This window comes from Prionailurus bengalensis, chromosome E4, assembly GCF_016509475.1.
Source record: "Prionailurus bengalensis isolate Pbe53 chromosome E4, Fcat_Pben_1.1_paternal_pri, whole genome shotgun sequence".
Lineage (NCBI taxonomy): Eukaryota > Metazoa > Chordata > Mammalia > Carnivora > Felidae > Prionailurus > Prionailurus bengalensis.
Window position 1 is genome coordinate 12,241,234 of NC_057360.1, and position 24,163 is coordinate 12,265,396.

General features: G+C 34.6%; 1 protein-coding gene across 2 annotated transcripts in view; it reads right to left on the bottom strand.

Annotated features, from left to right (window-relative positions):
- Positions 1-545: 545 nt before the first annotated feature.
- KIFAP3 (kinesin associated protein 3) overlaps positions 546-24,163 on the bottom strand; it is a 174,797-nt gene continuing 151,179 nt past the window's right edge. For both annotated transcript variants that reach the window (XM_043568731.1, XM_043568733.1), the window contains one exon: positions 546-1,022. In XM_043568731.1, coding sequence (XP_043424666.1) covers positions 914-1,022 — 109 coding nt within the window. In that variant the 3' untranslated portion in view covers positions 546-913. The remainder of the gene's footprint in view (positions 1,023-24,163) is intronic.

Below are 24,163 nucleotides of genomic sequence, written 5' to 3' on the forward strand. Positions count from 1 at the left end.
CAACACTGTAATATGAATCACTTTCAAACCTCATTATTAATTATAATGTCTATTTCTAACTACCTAAATCTTATAAAGACAAGTACACAAATGGGAAATGGGTGAGAAAAATATTCTATCCCTTAATTGTCCTCAATGAGACTTACAGCTTTTCCATACTTTAGATTCCATGAGTAATAAAATTTAAAAGCCCAATACGAATCTAGGTTCATGTGTACTAACAGATGTCTCAGGTATTCTGCCTTGAAATCAGAAAGACAGGAATTCAAATCGCGAAGAGACTCCACGCATACATAACATAGCCTGTGGCACATGTTCCACTGTAGATTGAAAACTCATTGTTAACTTTGGGAAGCAACCCTGAAAAGGCAGATGGAATGGAAAAATGAGGTGACATTCTTTTTACAAACTTTAAAGTAGCACACATCACACAAAACACTTAAGAGTTTACGAGGGGGGAAAAAGGGCAGGGGAAAAGAAAATTCATACGCACCTTATATAAGCATGAAACTCTTAATGATACACATTAAATAGAAACACATGACTTTTGCTAATTCATTTGTACTTTATCCTTCTTTTTAATAGAAATTAAATTAGTCACTTAATGTACATAATGTAGTGTTTGTTTTCCAGTCTAGTTGCTTTTCAGCATTTTCTTTTGCGTCTCTTTGAATAACATGGGCAGTGTTATTCATCATCAAGATGTGGTTTGATGAGTGAACAAAGTCAAACATCAACTATACTTAACAGAGGACGGAGGGGTCAGAGTTAATTTGTAGCTAACAACATGGAAAAAATAAAAAGAAGCACAGACCCACAATAATATCAACATGCATTATTAGTCAAGATTCAAAGTTAGCCCAACCCACACAGATTTCTTCTAAGCTGAGAGTACATATGGAAAGGGATGACTTTATCGAGTTCCATAGCCATAGTAGTAAGGTTCATCAGGGCGGAATCCATAAGCTGTGGCAGGGCGTCCAAGAATGCCAACTGATTGGCCAAAGCCATCCATTCCAAGGCTGAAAAGAGAAAAAGGAATGATAAGTTATATTTTTCATCACACATCCACACGGGAGGCCGGGAACTTGACACCTCCAAGATTTTCTTCCTAGCAGCAAAAGTGATTAATGTGGCTATCATTAAGCATTTTTCTTCTTCATATATATATATATATATATATACATATATATGTGTGTGTGTGTATGTATGTGTATATATATATACACACACACATTATATATATAATATATATTTAATAATAATTTTACTGAATTAATATAGCCACAAAAATGTGCATAATATTTCTAACAGTGTGTGTTAAAAATGTTGGAAACCTCTGTCATCAGGTAGTATTCAAGACAAAGAGGAGGACAGATCAGAAAAGTTTTCATAAATTACATTTATATATGGCTTTTATGCCAGAATATGAAAAGATTTTATGTGCTAGCAATTATCAGTATAGTACTGTTAGGGAACGACAACACTAAAACTTGTAAAATGAGTTTTGTTATCGATAATAAAATTTTTTTCATATAGGATTGTTAATAATCATGCATGCATTTTGAGTTTTAGCAGTAAAACTCTCACTCAGGGTCAAATCATACCATAAACCTATGACTAGAACAGGACAAGGAATTTTACAACATTCGAGTTAGTCAGATTTGATCTGCAAATCCTTCTCTGACTCCTCAAAAAAAAAAAAAAGTCATACATTTCTTTTGAATTACAACAAGATAATTATAAATTTTGTCAGTTTATTCTATGGAAATAATAGAAGCCTAAAGATGACCTTCGGCGTTATAATGACATTTGATACATGGACAAACTTTATTGCTTTAAAAATTATTCTTTCATCTATTAGTAAATTTAAAAGAAAATCTGTTCTCCAAGGCACTTTTTAAGGATCAGAGAATTATCCAACACTTAGCCAAATGACAAGGTACTTATCTGGCCAGGCAAAGATGGCAGCTAGAACATGCTCATGCACAGCTCATGCAGTGAATGCTTCTGAGCTTATTTGCAATCAAAGGAAAACAATTTAGAATACAGAAACATGAACTTTGAAAAAAATAACATATTTAAATGATTTAAGGTTATCTGAGGCATATACTAGATGGAAACATACTTTATCAGTAAAATCTCAGTATGATTAAAAAATGTACTCATGTAGGCACTACCTTCCTCTCAAAACTCAAAACGAGGTTAAAACACAATAGTAGTAACTATTAAAATATTAAAGGTTTTAAATGATTTATGTATGCGTGTACACATATGTGCATGTGTATACTGAGATAGGACTAAATAGTAAATATAAAAAAACCTAACACATACAGGGCGTATTATTCATGTGAATCTACTGCTCAGGGAAATGGAATTTCTGAGGTTTAAGTTTTAGGTCAGCATTTGTAGTGAGTGATCCTGAAGAAAACAAACTTTTTGGGCTTCTTCTAAATATGTGTCTATGATTCTCCCAAAAATTGGCTGCAATTTTTAAGTCTGAGTTTTATTTTGAAATGGCAAAATAGAAGTACATCCTTCCTACCTTGGCCTCCTGGGAAGAAAGATTAGTTTTATGATGAAGGGAAACACTGCTCTAGAGGTAGCTTTAAAGATGTTACAGAAATTAATGCAGTCCATGAACACAGATACACCTGCATCAGTTTAAAATTAGAGGAAAAGTCGGCCGTTGACATTTTTTTCTCCTGAAGCACTAAGGCTAACAAATACTCATGTATCCAGACAACTCTCAATTACGTAAAAGTTGACTGGATAGCTTATGCATTTCAACTCCTTACTTTTTCATCTAATTATTACCTGCCTTCAGACACTGCTTATGTTTTTTAGCATCTCTTCCGAGGCCTAATAGCAGGAGACTTAGGTTAAGCTCGAGTTAATTTTATCTTTGTTTCTCAATCAATCTAGAGGCTTCCAAGGGCTTGGAAACAAGAGGCACAGAGTAGATCAGTAAAGAAAATACTCAAAGACATCTTAAAAACAGAACATCTCACAGAGGAACTCGTAGCACTATTACTGTAATCCTATCGAAAAGAAGAGAAGCCTCAGAAGGGAGACTGTCGGCCATGTTGGCATAGAACAAGATGCTCCCCAGTGGCAATGTTGGTACCAACCCAAGCAATTCCTTGGGGTGACCTATAACACTATTGGCAATATCTGATTTTTGGCAGGCTTGTCCTCATTGAGGAAGGGACCTTAAAAAAGGTTCTGAGAGTGTGAGGTCATTATACATGCAAATTGCAAAACTGATTTCTATGATCAGTAGGCAAACTTCCGATCATTGTATTTCCATGTGGCTTGACAAGAGGCTAAAGAATACACTCAGACATTATCCAATCTGCCTGATGTAAATTGACAAATGGACATTCAGCTGTTTTTTTAAGGACATTCTCTGTCACACTGTTGGTAAGAATTTGCACTCCAAGTCAAATTAAAGTAAGAGCGAACCTTGAACACTGGCGAGTTTCCGTTTCTGAGCCTGCAAGTTTACTGTAATAAAGTTCTATTTATGCAGTCAACAGTTCACCCAGAGACATCTGTGTGTTCTGGCCAAATTGTTTGAACTTCCACAGATATCATTTGCAAAAAAATTTTAAGGAGAAAAATTAGAAACTCTAACAATGAGTTTTTCTGTAATGATCCATCACATATCACAGATGAACTTGCTGTTTAAAGAAAAGAATATCTGAAACATTATGACCAGTTTGAATGGTACTTTGACAGAAGTCCTAGGTCCTTTTGTATTATGAAAGATCAGCTATATGTACACAAGATCTTCTAAATAAAATTCACTCTGAAACAGAATAGCTTGATTTTCTAATCTCTCGTTTGGTTCTAATATGGAGGGGACACTGGACTATTCAGGATGCTACAACCTGAAGCCAGATATTCTTCTGGGATATGTGGATACATGCTGTGCTTTCTCCCTTGGAATAAAGATGTAGCCTTGTTACTTTTGAATCTGGTTCAAAACCAGGAACACCTAATCATAAGTTTTCCTTGAAACAGGAACAGATAGATTCTTTATGTAAGTTTGTCTAGAAGGAGATAGAAATGTGAATATAAAAGGGAAGTGTGGCAGCAAAACTTGTGCTTTCCTGATCCACTAAGGACTCAGAGTAGACAGTAACTTGCATGCCCTCACTAGGGACCCTGAGAACCCAGAGAAACTAAGCTGTGATACGGTGCACCTGCCCTTGCCCTGTATGACTGTTCTTCAGATGAGAGTTTGCACATTTGACTATTTATATTGGAATTTAATCTAACAGCTCACATGTGTTTCCATGTGTACATACTTTCTTCCGGGCATTCCTAACCTACATAAAAAGCCGTGTCCTCTAGATCAGAAAATGCCACTACTAGACCACTATTTTTTTTTTAATAGGACTGTGTAGTGTCATTTAACCATTATCCTCAATGTCTAGATATCATTTTTAGACCTTTAAATTAGAAAAATAAAAAAATGCAATCTCTTCTTAAAAATATCTTATTTATAGTTCAAAGAAAATGGTTACTGTGTGTTGTGAAAAGACAACTAGGAAACGTAAGGGCCCCCCAAATCCATCTGCTACTAAGTTTTCTGTCCCAAGAACAATGATTTGGAAGTACCTAGAAAGGAAAATGACAAACTCTTTGTAACTAAGAAATTACATTTAAAATTCAACAACAAATATAGAAATCACATCAGGATTTTATTTTTACATGAACATTTAGAAACCTAATTAGCATTCAGCAGGCAGGAGACGGAATTTTGCTGTAATATTTACAAGGCTTCAAACAAATTTTTAACAGCATTCATTGTATTTCTAAACTTGCGATGATTCAGAGAGGGGGGAAAAAGGGAATCGAGGCATGACAAGTGGCCCTTCACATGCAGGACATCACAAGGGGACCGGCAGCCAGTAAAGAATCGTAAGCACTCTGGGGCTCTACTTAGACTTCTGTGCCAGGGTTGACGTTCCCGTAGGAAGGGAAGAAAATCACCTACCTCTAGCTGTTTGTGAGGCTTAATTAGTGCATATTTGTAAAGCACTTTGAAATCCTTGGATGGAAAGTGCTGCATAAGTGAAAAGTATTATTATTTTATTAAAATTCGATGAAAGCAACACACGTCTTGATCTTCCTTGAAATTCCCAAGTCAGCAAAATGAATGCAGAGCAAATGATGACAATATTAAAGGATGCTAATACAAATAAAAAATAAATTCAAGCCAAGTTCTCTTTTCACAGGTCACAGAATCTTTGGCTTGGAAATATTTTTAGAAATAAGCTAGACTGTGCTTCCATTCACCACATCCTTGACAGGGTCTATCGAATTCTTTGCAGAACATCTCCAGGAATGGGAGTACTCACAGGGCAGTTCTTCCACTGTGGGCCCGTCACACTGTTAGAAAGTTCTATATCTTGACCTGTAATCTGGTTGTATTAGTTCTAGAATTACCATTTGGAACCACAAAAGAAATCCAATTCTTCTTTAATATGGTTACTTCACAACTCTTGTTTACTCAGTCCTCATGACATGGTTTCTCAAATCTTTACTATCTGATTTGCTCTCTAAATAACTTTTGCGGGCTGCTGGGGTGGCTCAATCGGTCAAGCGTCCGACTTGGGCTCAGGTCACGATCTTGCGGTTTGTGGGTTTGAGCCCTACATTGGGCTCTCTGCTGTCACCACAGAGTCTGCTTCAGATCCTCTGTCCCCCTCTCTCTCTGCCCCTCCCCCACTTGCACACATGCTCTATGAAAAATATTAAAAAATAATGATTTTTTTCAATGTTTATCTTAAAATGAAGCTGAAAATGATGTGATACTGTACTTATTATGTGGTCTGAAACCAGCACAGAATACAATGAGATCCTGTTTCTGACTCTCTAATAATGTAGGCTAAAAATGCACTGATCTTAAATTTTTTAAAGAGTCGTTACCACAAAATGGCTCACATTGAATGTATATGTGTGTGTATAGTTGTGCGTATGTACACACAGAGACACACACACGAAATTTTCACACTGAATTTCATCTTTTTGGTTTGCGTCTTTTTTTTTTTTAAGGAATTCTATTCTCCCTAAGATAAAATCCTTTAGAGTAATATATTTAGAAGTAGAGGGTGGCGATTCTTATTAACTACCTTTGTGATCCATGGGATAATATCGAAGGCTAGAATTCTTTTGGGATTGTCAAGTGAAAGGACTTAACATAGGCTAACTTTTTTCAGAGGAAGGATATTATAGAGCTGTGTGAAATGTGATCTGATAATAGTTTTCTAGAACAGTTCATTCTTTTTATCAAATATTCCAATATATTTATCATAGGATCAAAATCAGTATTTTTATCTTCCTAAGTAGATTATAAACTGATCAGAGTAATTTCAGCTTTACTATGATTTGTCATGAGAAATTTAGTAATACGTAATTGTGGTAGTGAAATGTAATAGTGATCCTTTGTATCCATCCATCCATCCATCCATCCATCCATCCATCCATCCATCCAAATAGTACATGAGTTCCTACAATGTGTTAAGTATAGTATTGACAGTCAATGTTAAAAAAAAAAAAGATGTGGTACTGGGAAGGCAATAAGTAAGACATGATCCCTTGGCCATGCATTGGAGGCAACTAAACATGGAACAAAATTCTGATAATAATATGATGTTGTATTACCCGTAGTACATTTATAAATTGCTACAAAAGAATAGAAGAAGAACAAATATTTAGTATAAAGTTAGAGTATAATAGAGGTATGTACAAATTGTTCCAAAAGAACCTAGGGGACTAGGAAGTCTTCACAGAAAATATTTTTATTTTAATGCATCTGTCACTTCCTGACTATATCTGTACCTATCAATGTATCTTTTTACTTTATTTCCTATGAGACTATAAGTACCATGAATAAAGGTAAAGACTGTCACTGTCTTATTCATTGCTATATCACAAGCATCTAGCACTGTATCTGACATGCAGTGGGCATTCAAAAAGTATTTTATTGTATGAATGGATGAATGTAAAAGGACAAATTGGATTTCACTTGTGGCAGCCTGAGCAAGAGAGAGAAGGCACTGAAGAACAGCCTCTGGTTTGTTATGGTTAAAGTCAGGGTTACGATGAAAGCTGAACCCAAGTGGCAGCAGATAAGGCTAGAAAGGGACGTTAAGACTAGATTTTGAAAGCTCTTCATATGCCATGCTAACTATATACTTTGGGAAATTTGTCTACGATTTTTTAAAAAGGGGAACAACTTACGTGTTTTAGAAAGAGAACTGTGGTAACTGATGGTGTTAGACAAAAACATGGGGAGCATTTAATAGAGAATATTACGGCTGTCCATATGTGAAACAGTGAGAGCCCATAGAGGCAGCAGCAGAAATAACGATAATCAAATATGCTACCTTTCATGATAAAAAAAAAAAATGGTTCACTGGGGTGCCTGGGTGGCTCAGCCCATTAAGGAGCTGACTTTGGCTCAGGTCATGATCTTGCTCACAGTCCGTGAGTTTGAGCCCTGCATGGGGCTCTGTGCTGACAGCTCCGAGCCTGGAGCCTGCTTTGGATTCTGTGTCTCCCTCTCTCTGCCCTTCCCCTGCTTGCACTCTGTCTCTGTCTCTCTCTCTCTGTCTCTCTCTCTCTGTCTCTCTCTCTCTCTCTCAAAAATAAATAAACATTAAAAAAAATGGTATCAATTTCTCTTTTGAAATGGGTTTTTTAGTTATACTTTTACCATTTAGGAACTGAGAATGAAAAGAAAGAATATCAAAACTGGCTGAAATTTTAGAGGTTATAGCTAACTGGCATGAAACAATTTTGCCATAGAAATATGCTTCATCAAATAACTAAGAAGCCGTAGTATTCCATGTAGATGAATACCACAGACTGTAGAAATAGCTTGCCTTTGAATTCAGTAGGAAGAACTAGACTATTCTGGCAGAAGAGAACATATTTTTCTTGAAATTCTCATATATAGTAACAAGAGAAGTATAAACTGAATGGGATAAAGCCTATAAAATTGCACCCAGCATTAGATGTATGATTAAATCAAGATCTCAATGCTTGTAATTTATAAACCAAACACTAGATGGAGAGCTTGTCTTATCACTGAGTATCATTTACTTTCACAAAGTTTTAAAGCAAGTTTTAAGTTTTATCAAATTGAAACTTCTTAGCCTACTTAACATTTAGAGAACGTGGTTTCCATTGCATTTATCATATAGTCCATGTTCTCATTTTATAAATGTGAAATAATTTAGAGCTAAATAGGAATGTCATTCATATGCAAAAAGGTTGCGAAGGTGGGGGCCTATGAGTCTTGGACACTGAAAAATGTAATGTACGTGCATGTTAAGTACTACTGCTATAGGGACAGCTTCTAAAATTTTCGCTGAACCTGTCAAAAGCACCTTGTTTCTCTAAATTTATATGCGACAAATGCATATTTTAGGTTGCTAATAGGTGTTAGCTGTTGAACTTGAGCCTTTGTATTACTGAGGTGAACATAATTAAGCAGTCTTCTGATGAGCTTTACCAATATATATCAAGTTCAGCTGTCATTTCCCATTTAGTTTTTATTCTTAATCTTTTACATGCATAAGTATCAATTTTCCTTTTATTATGATAAAACTAAATGGCTAATGACTCTTAAAGAATATTTTAGTGGAATCGAACCAAGTAGTATTTTCCCCAAAATCAAGGGCAAATGATACGAGTAGTGGGAGGTTGTACTTAAAGTACTCATCTGGAATTTATTTTGAAAAAGTTTTTTAAAAGACATCTGTCAGTTCTAAGGGGATATATACCACCTTGGGGACAGATCCTTTCAATTTAGTTACAATACTATGATGCTTCAGATAAAAACTAATTTGTAGTAATGATGGGAGAAGCATGTGTAAAACAGTCACTGATTTGTTCCAAATGGTAAAGAAATTCCATTTTACTGATGCTCTTCTAATTTCATTTAATTCACACTTCTCTTATTATGCATCTTAATCTGTTGTTTAACCCATCTCCAGGACCTATTTTAATGATTGCATTTTTTATGTTGAGACGTTATAGTTGGCACTTTTTCATATTATGACGTTGCACTAATTTTCTAAATTCCTTTGTCTTTTTAAAAATGTTATGGTCTAATTGAGAGTCTTCTATTAATTCTAGTTCCTGGGCATCCTAACTCTCTGTTATGCCTGACAATTCTCCTTTGTGACAATACTTTTCTTCATGAGCTTTGCAATTTTTTTATTGTGTTCAATTTCAAGTTGCCTTTATTTATTCATTTGCTTTTGCCTGTCTGTTAGTCCTTGAACTTGAAAATATTACTATAGAGAGGTTCTGTATTTGTTTATAATACATTGAGGCTCCAGGGGGTTCCACTGTCCTGAAAACATTTTTAATGAAAATTACTTGATTTGGGGTTCACTAAATTGGATGAATAGTATAAATTCTGAACCCACACACGCTCATGGAGAAAGCTTGTGATTTCTTTCTCCTGGGTAACTCTCCTCCTAGGGCCTTGGGGAAGAAGATAAGTTTTGGCCATTTCTCTAGGCTGGTGAATTACAACCATCTAGTCCTTTTTTCAAATGATGAGAAAAAGGCAGCCCATTGAAGTTCCAGGCCTTATACAGGAATTCAGTTTCATTTTCCTTTACTATATAACCTATACCGAGTTCATCATTATTCTCATGCGTGGTTATTTTGTGTGTGTGTGTGTGTGTCCTATCTTTGTGAATTTGGCTGTGAATTGTAAATTTTTGTTAACATTTAATCCACCTTTTTAATATATCTATATGGGGGCGCCTTCTAAGTCAGCCGGGTCTACCATCTTGCTGGAAGTCCCTTCCACTTTATTCCTTATCTGCTCTGCACACTCAAGAAAAGAATTTATCAACCTTGTATTCCTGTGACTCAGAATTGGCCCGCTTGAAGAGAACAATGACTTGAAAGAAATAACTGCAGCTATGAGAAGATATTTTCTTTTTCCTTATTTGTAGCAATTAACAGGAAAAATACTCTCATAGGTGCCTCATGGCAGCTGTCAAATGTGATTATCAAGCTGAAGTGAGTATTTACTCAAACCTATAATGGTCTTGAACTTTTAATAATAATCTTTGAGGGAAAGTATGCCATTCTAGTCATCTTTAACTTGTTCTTCAGTTAAGTGCAAGGACTTCTTGAAATTGTCAGTTCTATACTATCAAGCAGTACCTCATTTCATAACACCAAATGTTCAGGGAACCCACTGAGCTGCTTAAGTAACCCCTAGGTCAATAAACCGAGTCATTAGCACCTCCTTTGAATAATTGTTTGTCTGTTACTGGTTCAACATTTATATAATCTGTCATAATACCTTGGTTTTTTAAGGTACAAAAATTACTGCTGTAGGCTTAAAGTAGTGAATATAACATAAGTAGCAATGTTTTCGCAGCGATAGTTTAACCATATTGTCTGGTACTGAGTGAGTTAAAGCCTGAACACCACAGCTAATTACTATGTAATGCTAACCTTAGTTGCTGGTTCATTTTGAGACTCTTTAAAATATGAACTGTGTATTTTACCCCTATGCACTCTCTTAATGATTTGTTTTTTTAGACTGAAATCACTTCCAGCCATCAGTTATACTCTTGGTCTCTACATATGCACTTCTCCAAGCACAAATATTTCTTTTTCCTATTGGTCTGCCAGCCCTGTCAGAGCAAATTTCACTTTAAACTAAATGCTATGATACTTAAAACCTCTTGGATTACTCAGGCTGCTAGTGTGATCTATGACCTTCCAAGAATGACAGCTGAACTTTCCAATTTGCTTATACTGCTTGGGGAACTAGAAAGCACATGCCAAATAGGAAAATGTTTCTGATGTTGAACAGAGAGAAGTTCTTGTTGGAGGTGAGAGCAGGAGACTATTAAGTACTGAAAAATACTAATAAGAAATGAAAAGAAACTAAACATGCTGCAAAGTCTAAGACCTTGAGCATAATTCAAACGTTAATGCTAGTACTCAAAACTTTTCAGTCCAGCAAAAATATGAATAATGACCTTCGGTTACTGTAATTTAAGTACAATCCAGAATCTTAAAGTGATAATGCACTATCAAAATGAACAAGTTCAAGATACAGAATAGAACCTAAAATTATCATGAGTACTATGTAAAATGGGCTATATGAAGTCCCCATCTTTCTTTATGAAACAGACAGAAATCCGACATATGGACACAATCAGAATAAACAGGGCTATCTAACATGCATGCTACAGATCACTCCCTCATAAATGAAAAATTAATGTTAAGCTTCTGTTAATACCTTGTCTCTCAAATCCTCAAATAAATAATACAGTTTGGGGATATTTTGATATACTTTAAACCTTTTCACTTTCTTTTACTACCTTACATAAGAGGTAGATAAGTGTTGTAAAAAAAAAACCAATCTCAAAAATCTTATCAAATATACGAAGCTTAATGTAAAGTTTCCAATATATGTCATACTCTACTTATTCGTTTGTCTCAATAATTTTTAGGCTAATAAAAATCAAATGGTGGTTGATAAGTAAAGACTTTTTTTGTACCTAAAATCAAACCAAGTGACATTTTTCTAAAATTGAGGGCACGAGTATATATATAATAGAAACTATGTTTAGACAAATTAAAAGTGTGTATTTTTATTATTTTATTTTTTTAATGTTTATTTTTGAGAGAGAGAGAGAGAGAGAGAGAGAGAGAGAGAGAGAGAGAGAGAACAAGCAGGGAAGGGCAGAGAGAGAGGGAGACACAGAATCTGAAGCAGGCTCCAGGCTCTGAGCTGTCAGCCCAGAGCCTGACATGGGGCTCAAACTGACAAACCATGAAATCATGACCTGAGCCGAAGTTGGATGCTTAACTGACTGAGCCACCCAGGTGCCCAAAAGTGTGTATTTTTAAATAGCTAAGCATGGAAGTGTGAAAATTTGATCCAAAATAAGTTTATAATATTAAATATACAACAAAAGACATTGCCTTACATTGTGATATTTTAAAACATCTATGTTGGACACTGTTACATAAATACTTTCAGCCACTAAGTCAGGAATCAGTACAGGTCAGATAAATACTTCATAGCTATTTAGTGTCCTCTAGAGCATTTAAAATCTCAGTATACTATATAATATACCAACATTGTATTTAGCAATGGAAAAACAGGTACTAAAGTAAATCTCTACTCTTAAGTTTTTATAAGCTCTCTTGTCCTTGAGAATATGTTTGTTATGTCATGGGTCTGTAAAAAAACAAAAAAACCCAAAATCATTTTCTGTTTATGTCTAAGGCTAACTGTAAGATGACTGTCAAGATATGGACTGATTTACATCACTCCGTTCAACCAGATTGTAGAGTTCTGATGATACAGCCAGGTATTTCTATACCATCCTCACAGAACGGGGCCAGCACAATTTGGGCACATGCTGCAATGATACCAAGCAAATTAATTCAGTGTAGACTGGAATGTATACGATTCTAACAATTACTTTTCTGACTTGTACCCTATTGCCATATTTAAACTAAAGTTATTTTCAAAGCAACATAAGAAAACATCATACTTTTTTTTTTAAATCACTGAGGTACATAGGCATTTTTTCTCCCTTAATTTAAGAAATGGAAAGTATATTTATTAGCAAAACTAACTTAAGTATAACCTTATCAACAAGTCCCGAATTTTATTAAAGTTAGTGGGGTGCAATGACCTCAAACCCAGAATATCTGGATATGTTTTCTGCTTCTACTGATATAACTTGTTTCAGCCTATATTTGTAACTGTCATAATTTCTTCTTGTAGAGTAAGAATAATGGCTATCCCTTTTAACATCTGCCTTGAGATTATTATACGTCCAAGTCTCTTATAAGAACAGTTAAGAGATTATATATTTGGTGTTGTTATTGTTATGACATATGAAAATGATAGAGCCTTCCCTAAAAATACTTATGAAATTCTGGCTCCTGCCACATGATCTAGACAGTTAAAAGACACTCGATCATATTTGGCATGCTTCTTACACATGCTTTCCGTTTGCTTTTATAGGGCTGTTACATAATTCATAGAGATTTATGCCTATACGTAGGCAACTAATTGTTATTGCACTAAAATAATGCCAAGGCCAATCATATCTTCCTTTTACCATAGTCAGACTCGACTGCTTGTATAAATAAGGTTATTCAAGCAAAACCCTTCAGATTCTATATCATGATTGATGCAAATGATACAACACATGTTGGGATGAAAATACCGCGAATGTCTCTCTGCATGCTTTTCTACCTTATTTTATATTCAGTGAGTTTATTTTGAAAGCAGTAAATCAAGGGTAAGGTTTTTAGTTATTCCACACAAATCATCACTTCCCAAACTGCATACATTTCTGTACTCAGGTTTACTGCTGTTAGAAAAGGGCACAGGTCACGGACGTGTCTAGGAGAGGGTATTTTCATTCCGTGATGTTCATTATCTTGGGGTTGTGCCAGCCCGACAATCTGGGACTTATAAGCAAAGCTGGGCAACTATCAGGAGAAATCTTCAGGGACACGGTAATGCACTGACTGTACATTTTTGAGATTATAGGCGGTATAGAGTTTTAGGCAGTATTTCAAACTAGCATATAGGTATAGCTAGATTAGGTTTTTCAAGTATGCAGGACAAGGAAAGATTACAAACTGACTTATTTAAAATGACTATGGTGCCCACTTGCCGATGGCAAACAGTACCCCCCACCCCAAAACTTGAGGGGAAAAAGGCAAGATGCAACTGTAAGAAAGTGTAATAGTTTCTTTTTTCCTCTTAGTGTATACAGAGAACAAGTTGAATTACAATAGTCCAATATTTATAGAGTCCTTAAAACCCAGAGAACTTTAAATAAAAAAAAAAAAAACACAACTTTTTGAGACTTAAGAATTCCTGTGGGTTTTTTTTTAACCACTTCAAAAAAGATCCTAGCATGAAGTTTGAACACTCATGTAAATATAGTTTTATGGGGTTTCTTGTATCAATTTGAAAAGATGTTAAGTTTTAGGTTACAGTTGCAACTTAAAAATTTACTTGCCTAACTATGTTCATAGAAGCCTCCTCCCATCCTTTCACATTTGAGGGGCTCTAAATTAGCCACCTGATACTGTCCACACAAATCTGGATTCCTTTTTAAGATTGTATTGCCTTTTAATTTCTGACAGGCCAAGGTGCTTTGTTTTTAGCTGGAAGAACCTGAAATGGAAAGAATTTCTGAAAAAATGGGATGTATCAACTTTAGATAAACTTTAGATATTACTTGAAACAGAATGCAGATGTATGTTCACAAAAGAGAAGATATTCAGGAAATCATTAATTATGCTCCTGTTTATAAGTCTATTCAAAGGACTAATTATTTTATATTTAACTCAATCAAAGGGAGTAAGAAATAATTTGTTGATCGTACCTCTCCAGTCTGAAATGAGACTGTAGAAAGGTATAACTTTTACATGAAAACCAACATAGACATACACAGATTTTAAATTCACTAAGAATTAACAGTTAAATAGATGTATACATTTTAGAAAATTACCATTTTTTCTCAAATATAAAAACAAAGTAACATTTGAAAATTGATTTTATTACAGGGGTGCCTGCGTGGCTTAGTTGGTTAAGTGTTCGACTTCAGCTTAGGTCATGATCTCACGGTACGTGTGTTGGAGCTCCACATTGGGCTCTGTGCTGACAGCTCGGAGCCTGGAGCCTGCTTGGGATTCTGTGTCTCCTTCTCTTTCTGCTCCTCCCCTCCTTGTACTCTGTCTGTCTCTCTCTCAAAAATAAACATTAAAAAAATTTTTTTAAAAGAAAATTGATTTTATTACAGACCGTCCCATTTGTCTCTCTGAAGTAGGTCTGAGTTCTATTTATTTGCTAGAGGCACTAAGCAGTTATAAAATTACTAAGTGGTCTGGGCTACTACTTAAAGACTGCATGTTGGCCTAAAATCCTTACACGATTATAATCTACAGGATAATAGTACATAATCAATCCCCTTAATTCCAGACATCTCTTCCATTTCCAAACAACTACCAATGGAGGTTTATTGTCTTTTTTTCTTTAATGAGAAAACCTGAAACAAATCATGTGTAATCTGAAACGCTTTCAATTAAAAGCTTTGAGAATTCATCAATAGCTATGATATCAGTGTAAATCAAAGACTAAAATGTAGGGTCATGTATTCCCTTGGGAACAGCTATCTGCCTACCTACCTGCCCACCTACCTACTATGTAAGAGGAAAGGTTTCTATTCAGTAAGAGTAGAGATAGGTGGCATCAGAAATCAACATTCACATCAAACTCTGATACAATGCCTTTCCTCAAATCACACAATTATTCAAAGTATGTTTTGTAGGACACTGATGTGTTTGTAAAGAGGCATTGTCTCTATTACAAAGCCACAACAAGCTGCTGTCTGGACTAATCTTTCCAAAGTGCTTATTGTTCTAATGAAGTAACTAAATTCTAGGGAATTACCAGACCATCAAAGTATAATGTTTTATTAAACAGTCTATATAATTCAGGGGCTATATTTCAATAATAATGTGATTCTTTGTCAAGTATTGCAATGCTTAGCTTAAAATGCAAAAAATCTGAATCTATCACTCTATTTACTTTGTTATCTAAGAAAATTCTTCACAGTATCTTTAACATTTTTTAAAATTTTACTTTTCTCCAGCTTCGAGATATAATTGACATAAAACATCATCAGATTATCGGATTTTTTTCCTTAAAAAATTTCTAAAGGTATACTTTTGTAATGGAAGTTAAGAAACTGTAATATTCTAAATAGCATACTCTTAAAAAACTGTTTAGTAAGGTAGAGTGGCATTCTTTTCTAAGGATTGTGTCCTCTAAAGATTAAGGACAATTCAGAAATGTATAATACATATATGTACAGAAATGTACATATACAGGAATGGGGCACCCCTGGCTGGCTCGGTCTGTTAAGTGGCCGACTCTTGACTCTGGCTCGGGTCAGGATCTCACATTTCGGGTTGTAGGATGGAGCCCGGTGTCAGGCTCTGTGCTGACTGCACGGAGCCTGCTTAGGATTCTCTCCCCCTCTCTCTACCATTCCCCCCTGCCTCTCTCTCTCTCTCATGTTTTTTTTAAATGGGCAGGAACATGTATTAGACCAACCATGTCCAAATACTGACAGCATACTTAGTATTAATTCCTTAATTCCTTTTCTAAGCCTGTTATTACCCTTAAAAGTTTTCAAAAAAAAAAGAAAGTTGATATAAAGAATAATAAATAGGATAATGTAAGTTATCTCAAAAAATTATATTTTAACCCTGAACTATAAGCTTCTCAAAGGGAAGTGATTTTGATCTCTTTATCCGTAGAAACTAGCCAGTGCTTGTTAATCAAAAAGGTTACTGAGTATAGGAAAATTTAAGTATTAAAACATTTAATGCACATCCTTACCTTGATTGTATCTTTACTTTATACTCTATAAAGTTGATTTCATTTATCATTACTCTGTAAAGCTAATTTCATTAAATGTCTTTAATTCAAGTAAAAGTTAAAGGTATCTTCTGGAAATAACAAAATAACCTCCAACATGTTATACTTCTGATTTACTGACTGCTAACAGGTCATTTTTATTAAGACCCAGTAATAGGAATGAAACAAGATCAAAGAAAACCTTTATTCATTTTAAGTATAACATAAAATTTGTTTCTAACAGAACATAAGCTATTTGGTAATGAAAACTAATGCAAAACTTGTAACACTGGGACGTTAAAGTTTCTTTTGGCATTAACACTTTTTTATGGTACAGAATGCTTACAGTCAGTAGAGATGAGTACTTCTTAGTAGATTCAAACAGATATGTAGTATAATACATGTGAACTGAGAATTTCTTAATTCAGTCTTAACTACAAAGGCAAGTATCTTTATGTATAAAATACTGCCATTCAGAAGACAGTTTTTTATCCTATATAGAATTTTCCCATATAGCATGGGTTCCTATCCCAAATTTTATAATACAAGCACATAATATATTTTGATTGCATATTTAATACGTTGCACATTTGAAAGAATACTGAAAAAGTAAAGATTAAATATAAAACTAAGACACTGTAACAAAACAACACTGAAAGTAAAATACAGCATGGGAAATGGAGCAAGACATATATATGTTTAAACTAATGGCTCTGACCCTTATAACTCATTTATTAAACAAATATGTACTGAGAAGCTAGTGAATGCCAGGCACTGTAGATGCTACTTTGAATAAGAAAGTCTAAGTTCTTGGTCTTCTGGAGACGACATTCTTGTGGAAGGAGGGAGATGAACAAGGGAACAACAAATAGATGATTAGGGTGCTAAAACCGACAGTAAGGACAGGATTGGGGAGAAGGTGCTACTTTTGACAGTTTTGTCGGAAAAAGACTCTCTGAGGAAGGAATATATGAGGAAAAGGGAGGAATCAGGAAAGACTCCCAGGTCTATGCCTTGACCTACTGAATGATGGTGACACTCACTGAGATGAAGATTAGGGGAGGGACCTATTTGCATGGAGGAAATCAAAACTTATGTTTGATCATCTTAGTAAACATTCAATTGGGTATGTCAAACAGTGACAGGAATGGTGGGTGCTCAGAGGAAAGGTCTCAGATAAATATTTAAGCTAAGATCGTATTTAAGGCCATGGAATCTGGATGAAATCCTTTAGGTAGTGGATGTAGGTAGAAGAGAGGGCCCTCCAAAAGGGTGTTGTTAGAGAACAGGGCCGAAGCCCTGAAGTAACCAGTGTTTAAAGGGAAAGGGAGGAGGAATATACAGCACAGAACACTGGGAAGGAATGGAGAAGTGTTTAGAGGAAAATCAGAAAAATGGGGTATTTTGAGATGAAAGAAGGGAGATTCAAAAAGCAGGGCCCGGACATCTGTGCCGAATGCTGCTGGGTTAAAGATGAGAAAGGTCCACTGGATTTGGCAACATGAAGATTACCGATGATTCTGACTAGACTGGAGAAACTGAAGAGTACATGGGAGTCTTTTGAGGAGTATTCTATGAAGAGAAGTGAGACATGAGCAGTAGTTGAAGTGTGCTGTGGGGCCCAAGAGAATTTAATGAGGGGGATTCCAGATTATGTTTGTAAGCTGACAGGAATGATCCAGAGGAAGGGAAAATAATGATGAAAAGTCATGAAAAATGATGGAAATAATGAGAAGTCCTTGAGAAGGCAAGAAGGGATGGAATTTGGAGCAAAATGAACTGACTGGACTTTGAAAAAAAAGGACATTTCTTTCATTCTAGCAGAAGGGAAGAGAGAAAGATGGGTAAAAGTAAGAGAAGAGATTAGGTGGTGGAATGATTACCTGTGGGCAAGTTGCTTAACCTGATAAGCGTTGGTTTCCTTAATAATAATGTCTTCTTCCCTGAGCTGTTAAGATTAAATTAGATAAGGAATGTAATAAACAGCAACTGGCATATTGCCTGGCACTCAGCAAATACATTTCAATACATATCATAATTGTTAATCAACATATCTGACTGCAGACAGATGCAAAATCATTTTAGAAAATAACTTTCCAAACAATACAATTAGAATAAAGATGAAGTCTATATGGTATTGAAGCCTGCATTGTTTCTATTCCTTTCCAGTAATTTCATTTAAAACTGGACTTGACTATTCATGTTCCAGAAACAAACTTTTGTGGGCAGCTTCACTGTAAGATTTTTATTTTATTAAAAAAATTTTTTGTTAAGTTTATTTATTTTGAGAGAGAAAGCATCAGTGGGGGAGGAACAGAGAGATAGGGGAGGAGAGAGAGAATCCCAAGCAGGTTCTACACTGTCAACACAGAGCTCAATGCAGGGCTCAAACCGAGGAATCAATCACGAGATCATGACCTGAGCCTGAATCAAGAGTCGGACGCTTTAATGGATTCAGCCACTCAGGCGTCCCTAGGTTTTAATTTTTTTAAAAGAACAACAAAAACTGAAAAAAAAAAATGTTTATTTTGTGCAGAAATTTTCTGTGGACTTTCAAATCCAGAATTTTGGGGGGCTTACGGACTAATGGTCTGATACAGAATTAAAGTTGTAGAAAAACAAAGAAACTATAGAACAGTCTTCCCCACAGATAGAGTCTAAAATTTTGTTTTAGCCTCATTTTTTTCACATGCAAACTATGATGTTACAGTGAAAGTACACCTAGATAGGCTTATTTGAAAACATAATAATTCTAAGAGAACTAAAATTTTAAAGTTCAACATTTATTTAACACCTGCTGAAAAAGGCCTTGGGCAGTAAGGCACCTCTCTTAAAATTTTCAAACCACTCCTTTCCAACACACCTTTTTTTTTTTTAATTCTTTTTTAATGTTTATTCATTTTTGAGAGAGACAGAGACAGAATGCAAGTGGGTTGGGGCAGAGAGAAAGGGAGGCACAGACCCTGAAGCAGGCTCCAGGCTCTGAGCTGTCAGCACAGAGCCTGACGCGGGGCTCGGGCTCACGAGCTGTGAGATCATGACCTGAGCCAAAGTTGGATGCCCACCCGACTGAGCCACCCAGGCGCCCCTCCAACCCTCCTTTCTGACTGTGGTATCTAACAACTGGTACTGTCCCAAAAGTGGGTCCTCTCTCGGTTTTATCGGGAGATGTGACTTTACTGCCTCCAATTTAGAAATATTCTGAGTTTCAATACATTTTTAGTCATTGTTTTTTTGAGAGTTATGTAAATCAATGAATGGATGTTACACACTATTGATTTATCCCAACATTTTGATTTTTGAGACTAGAAATACCTTGTCCTGTGAAAGCAGAAGTCCTGTGACTTCAATGATGAGGAACTAAAACCAGCTTTCTTTTATATTTAATTTTATAATATATATATATGATCTATATAAATACATAATATTAATAAAGTACATATATCAGTGGCTATCATCTAAAATGGCCTCTAAGTGTGAATTTCTTGAGCTATAAGTTCCAGTTGCCAACTACAAAACAAGACCGAAGATTAAAGGTGTGAGTGAAATAAATTTAACATAGATTAACTGAATCAAATAATGCCTCAACTGAGAGATTTCACTGTAGCCAAAAATGAAAAATAAAAAATGTAAGATTTTCTTGTACTTCAGTATGAAGATATATGTATTTAATAATGTATGAAATTCAGCTTGCTTTATGTGATTTTTAATTTCCATTGGTTCATTCAACAGATATTTATATATCACCAGTATGTGTAAGGACCCATTTGATGAGATGGTTCAGCAATGTTATTTTTACTTTAAGGACAGCTCTTATAATGTAGGGATCAAAGTTTTTGAAATCCTTTAAATTCCATTAAATACTATAGACTCAAAAGAAATGTATGCAATCAAAAGTGAAAAACAATGTTCTAACCTATTAAATAAACTCATTAGGTACAAATTTATGTTGAAATGGAATATACAACATAATCAAAGTAATAATAAACCAGCTTGTTATTTGAGGAGAAAAAGAGGCTTGGTCTTTCGAAAGCATTAAAGTAGACCCAGTTTGAATCTCAACGGTGGTACAGATCCACGTGCACTCACCGCTTCACCCCTCCTCCCCAACACACACACACCTTTCTCCTCTCAGTTTATTAAACATTCTAAATCTTCCTCCCAGGTTTGGCTTTGGAACCACTTACTTGATAAAGTAGGTCACTTAAAAAGGAAGAAAGCCCAATAAAATGAATTACAAAGACAACAAGATTAAATTGATTGCACTGTTTTCATACATTGTAGCTAAAATTTTGCAAATATGCAGTTGGCTGTGGTTTGGCATTTAACAGCATGCGATCAGTAAGAAGGAGGAAATTTTATTCTCATTAACTGTTGCAGATTTACTGCAGTGAAAAAGGGCTATGTAACCCGAGATGTGACAGTACAGAAAGATCAAAGCCATGGACTGGAAACTAAATAAACCCTCTGGCTACTTCCTGCAAGGAAAATTCACTTTGGCAATGTAAAACAGAGCCCAGTTAAAAACTACTCTCAGTTTTATGAGCTGTCATAGCAGCTCAAGTGGTTTGGACCGGCTGAGTTTAGAACATTATATTTCCTTGTTTTTGTCTTAGATACTTCTGTAAGCAGTTTTATAGACTTTTTTTTTTTTTTTTAAACACAATAACCAAAAAAAAAAAAAAAAAGGCAACTCTTTTCTTTTGGTTGAAATTGAGAAGGTAACCCACTCAACTTATTAAAGCAGGCAGGTCTTCATTTGCACATTCTTTTCTCATTTACTACAGTTTAATATTTTGCTCTTAGATTTATTTGGCAATTATAAATATAGTTTAATAATTCATCTGCAATCTATACAATTCCTATTCAAAATAAGTGCAAATCAGTTTACAGAACCCATATGGCTCATATCTGAGGGGTGAGCTATTTGTAACAGCACATCTGGAAGGACTATGGGCAATATGGAAAATATGGGAATTAATTAATATTATGTTTAAAAACCTATAGGCTCTAGATTTCATGTTTTTTAAAACAAATAAAAATATTTGGTTTAACATTTCTAACCTAAGGAATTTTTTTAACAATTGTTCATAAATACTTAAATCACATGGTTAAATCAATCAAAACACAGATGGGTTACAATAAATCAATTTTAAATTAGAGAGTATCTCTGAGTTGAGGAGTAAACTCAATATCACCAAATCCACATTTACAGGAAATAAAAGACATGATGTGTTTTCCTCTCTTATTTTTTTGGAGGGAGTGGTTGTGTTTATCAAACAAATTGCTTACGGTTTTGTTATTCTCATTAGAATGTCAATAAGCAAGGCTTTATAATGGCAATTTACATCCTATTCCCTTAAAAAAAAACAAACACTTTTTTTTTTTTTTTTTTTAATAAGTGCATTGTTCACAGGTCAAACATGTCACAAAAGCAGTCATTTTTGCTTATGGACTTCCTATTTTCTTTACATTTAAATTTACAACTAATTTTTATATATTTGTATAGTCAAAGAAATACAATTAATACATATGAAAATGTATAAACTTTAGCACTAGATAATCCTTCTTAAAAGGTGGTGATATAATTAACTTCCCGGCCACGACTGGATTAACTTCCATGTCATTTCTTCTAGTACAAAGCTACACCATAATTGATGTGTTAACATTTTTATAGGATCCAGTCGTAGTCCGATTACTTTTTTTATTTATAGACTCAGTTATGCTGCATTTCTTCTAAATAAAAGTCCTAATAAAGTGACAGTAAATTTCGTTTTCATTTGGAGCATCTTTGGGCCTTATATACAGCTAACACGTATTGCTCAGATCACCAGACTGAAAATTACCACAAACTTAACGAGAGCAGTTTTGTTGCCAACTTCTTCTCTTGCTTCTAAATTTCCAAAGGAAAGTAAATCACTTAAAATATTTTTACAAGTCAGGAGTATAATTTCTCTAGGATAAAACATCTTCCCAAGTTTCCAGGATTCTAAGCCTTGAATTTTGGCTTGTATTTCTATATTTCAGTAAAGTTTACAATTTGCTAATGCTGATGTGTGATAATCTAATAAAAATCTGGCCTTAAAAGTTATAGGCCCAATTTACTAATAAAACCTAATTCAATTCTCCTTGGGAAATGCAAATCATTAGTGTCCCAGCAGCAGAATAAGCCTTTGTTTAAGGCTAGGAAGACTGTTGTCTCTATAAAATGTCTAAACAAATAAGACAATTAAGACCAACATATGAGGATTCATATATAGGTACAAAACAACAGCATCATGTATATAAACATGTACATTAATTAGCTAAATAAATGATTTGCACGAGATATTAACCCTTAGAGACAGATTATTTTGCTCATTTCATCCTCATTTTTTATGTGATTGGATTCTGTGGAGAACTTTTATTTTGTTTTGTTTTTATTTTTCTTTATTCTGTGGAGAACTTAATGAACTAAGAAGTACTTAAGAGAATTTAACAGTAGTTAAATTACTTATTAGTTCACTGTTAATTACTTACTTAAGTAATTAATTACTTAATGTGTTCATACATTTTTAGCAACTTGCCTCCAAGCAATCTGAAGCATCAGTTTGCAACAAACTATGTGAAATATATGAAAGCAAAGTAGGTAAACAATGTTGTGCTGCACAGCAGAAACTACATATCTTACTCTGAATTTTAATAACATTTACTCTAAGATACTATAAAGCACAGTTCACTGTTAGACTAATAAATCTGCCTGCCTTTTGGAGGCCATACTGGTATAATAGTAAAGGCTTCACTATTTTGGACTACTCCCTTAAAAATCTCTAAGCCTTCATTTCTACTTTTGTTAAAATAGAGACAGGACTACCCTTTCCCTTATCTACTTCACACACTATCGATGATCAAATGAAATACATGATGATATATACATAAGTGCAAGTTACTATTTTTTGTACACTCTGATTTAGACCAAAAAAAAAAAAAAAAAGCCTTAAACATTTTTCCTTGAAACTTTTAGAAGGCTCCTAAGACATGTCACCTCCTGAAATAAAAAAATATACTGGCAGAATGGCTATGTATTTAAAAAGAAAAGTGCAATTTAGTGTAATACAAATTATGTTACAGCCCGAGTCTCATAGTGTAAAAGTCACTTATTTGCATTGACTTAACGTTCCCATCAGAACTGTGTTACACAGCTATTGCATCTTGTGTTCTCCTGTTTTCACCATTCCACAAGCTTAAGAGTAAAATTTCATTACCTTAGATATAATTTTACCTGTCACATAGTGTTATTTCTTATAAATGGTTTAAGAAATTTTACCATACATTTCTGTTTGGTTAATATTGGTGAAAGGAGGAAGAACTTAAAATGACTAGGTATAGCACTGATTACCAATCTTGAAATACATGCTTACATATATTAAAAACAATGCTATTTGGGTAACTTAATACAATTATAATAAAAATTTGCACAGATCTAGATATTTTTAGACCAAATAATACACCCTGAAACAGAGCAACTTTCAAAACTAAATAGAATATTGTCTGTTACCCAACCCCACTGGCTTCTATAAAGAAGTTCTCCTCTAACTGTTTTAATTATGATTTAACATAATTGCATTTAAACTGAGAAGCAACTCTTGCAAATATCTCAAACTAGATACAGCTAAGAACAAATATTAGGGACCTATACAAATGTGTATGCCAAGAACA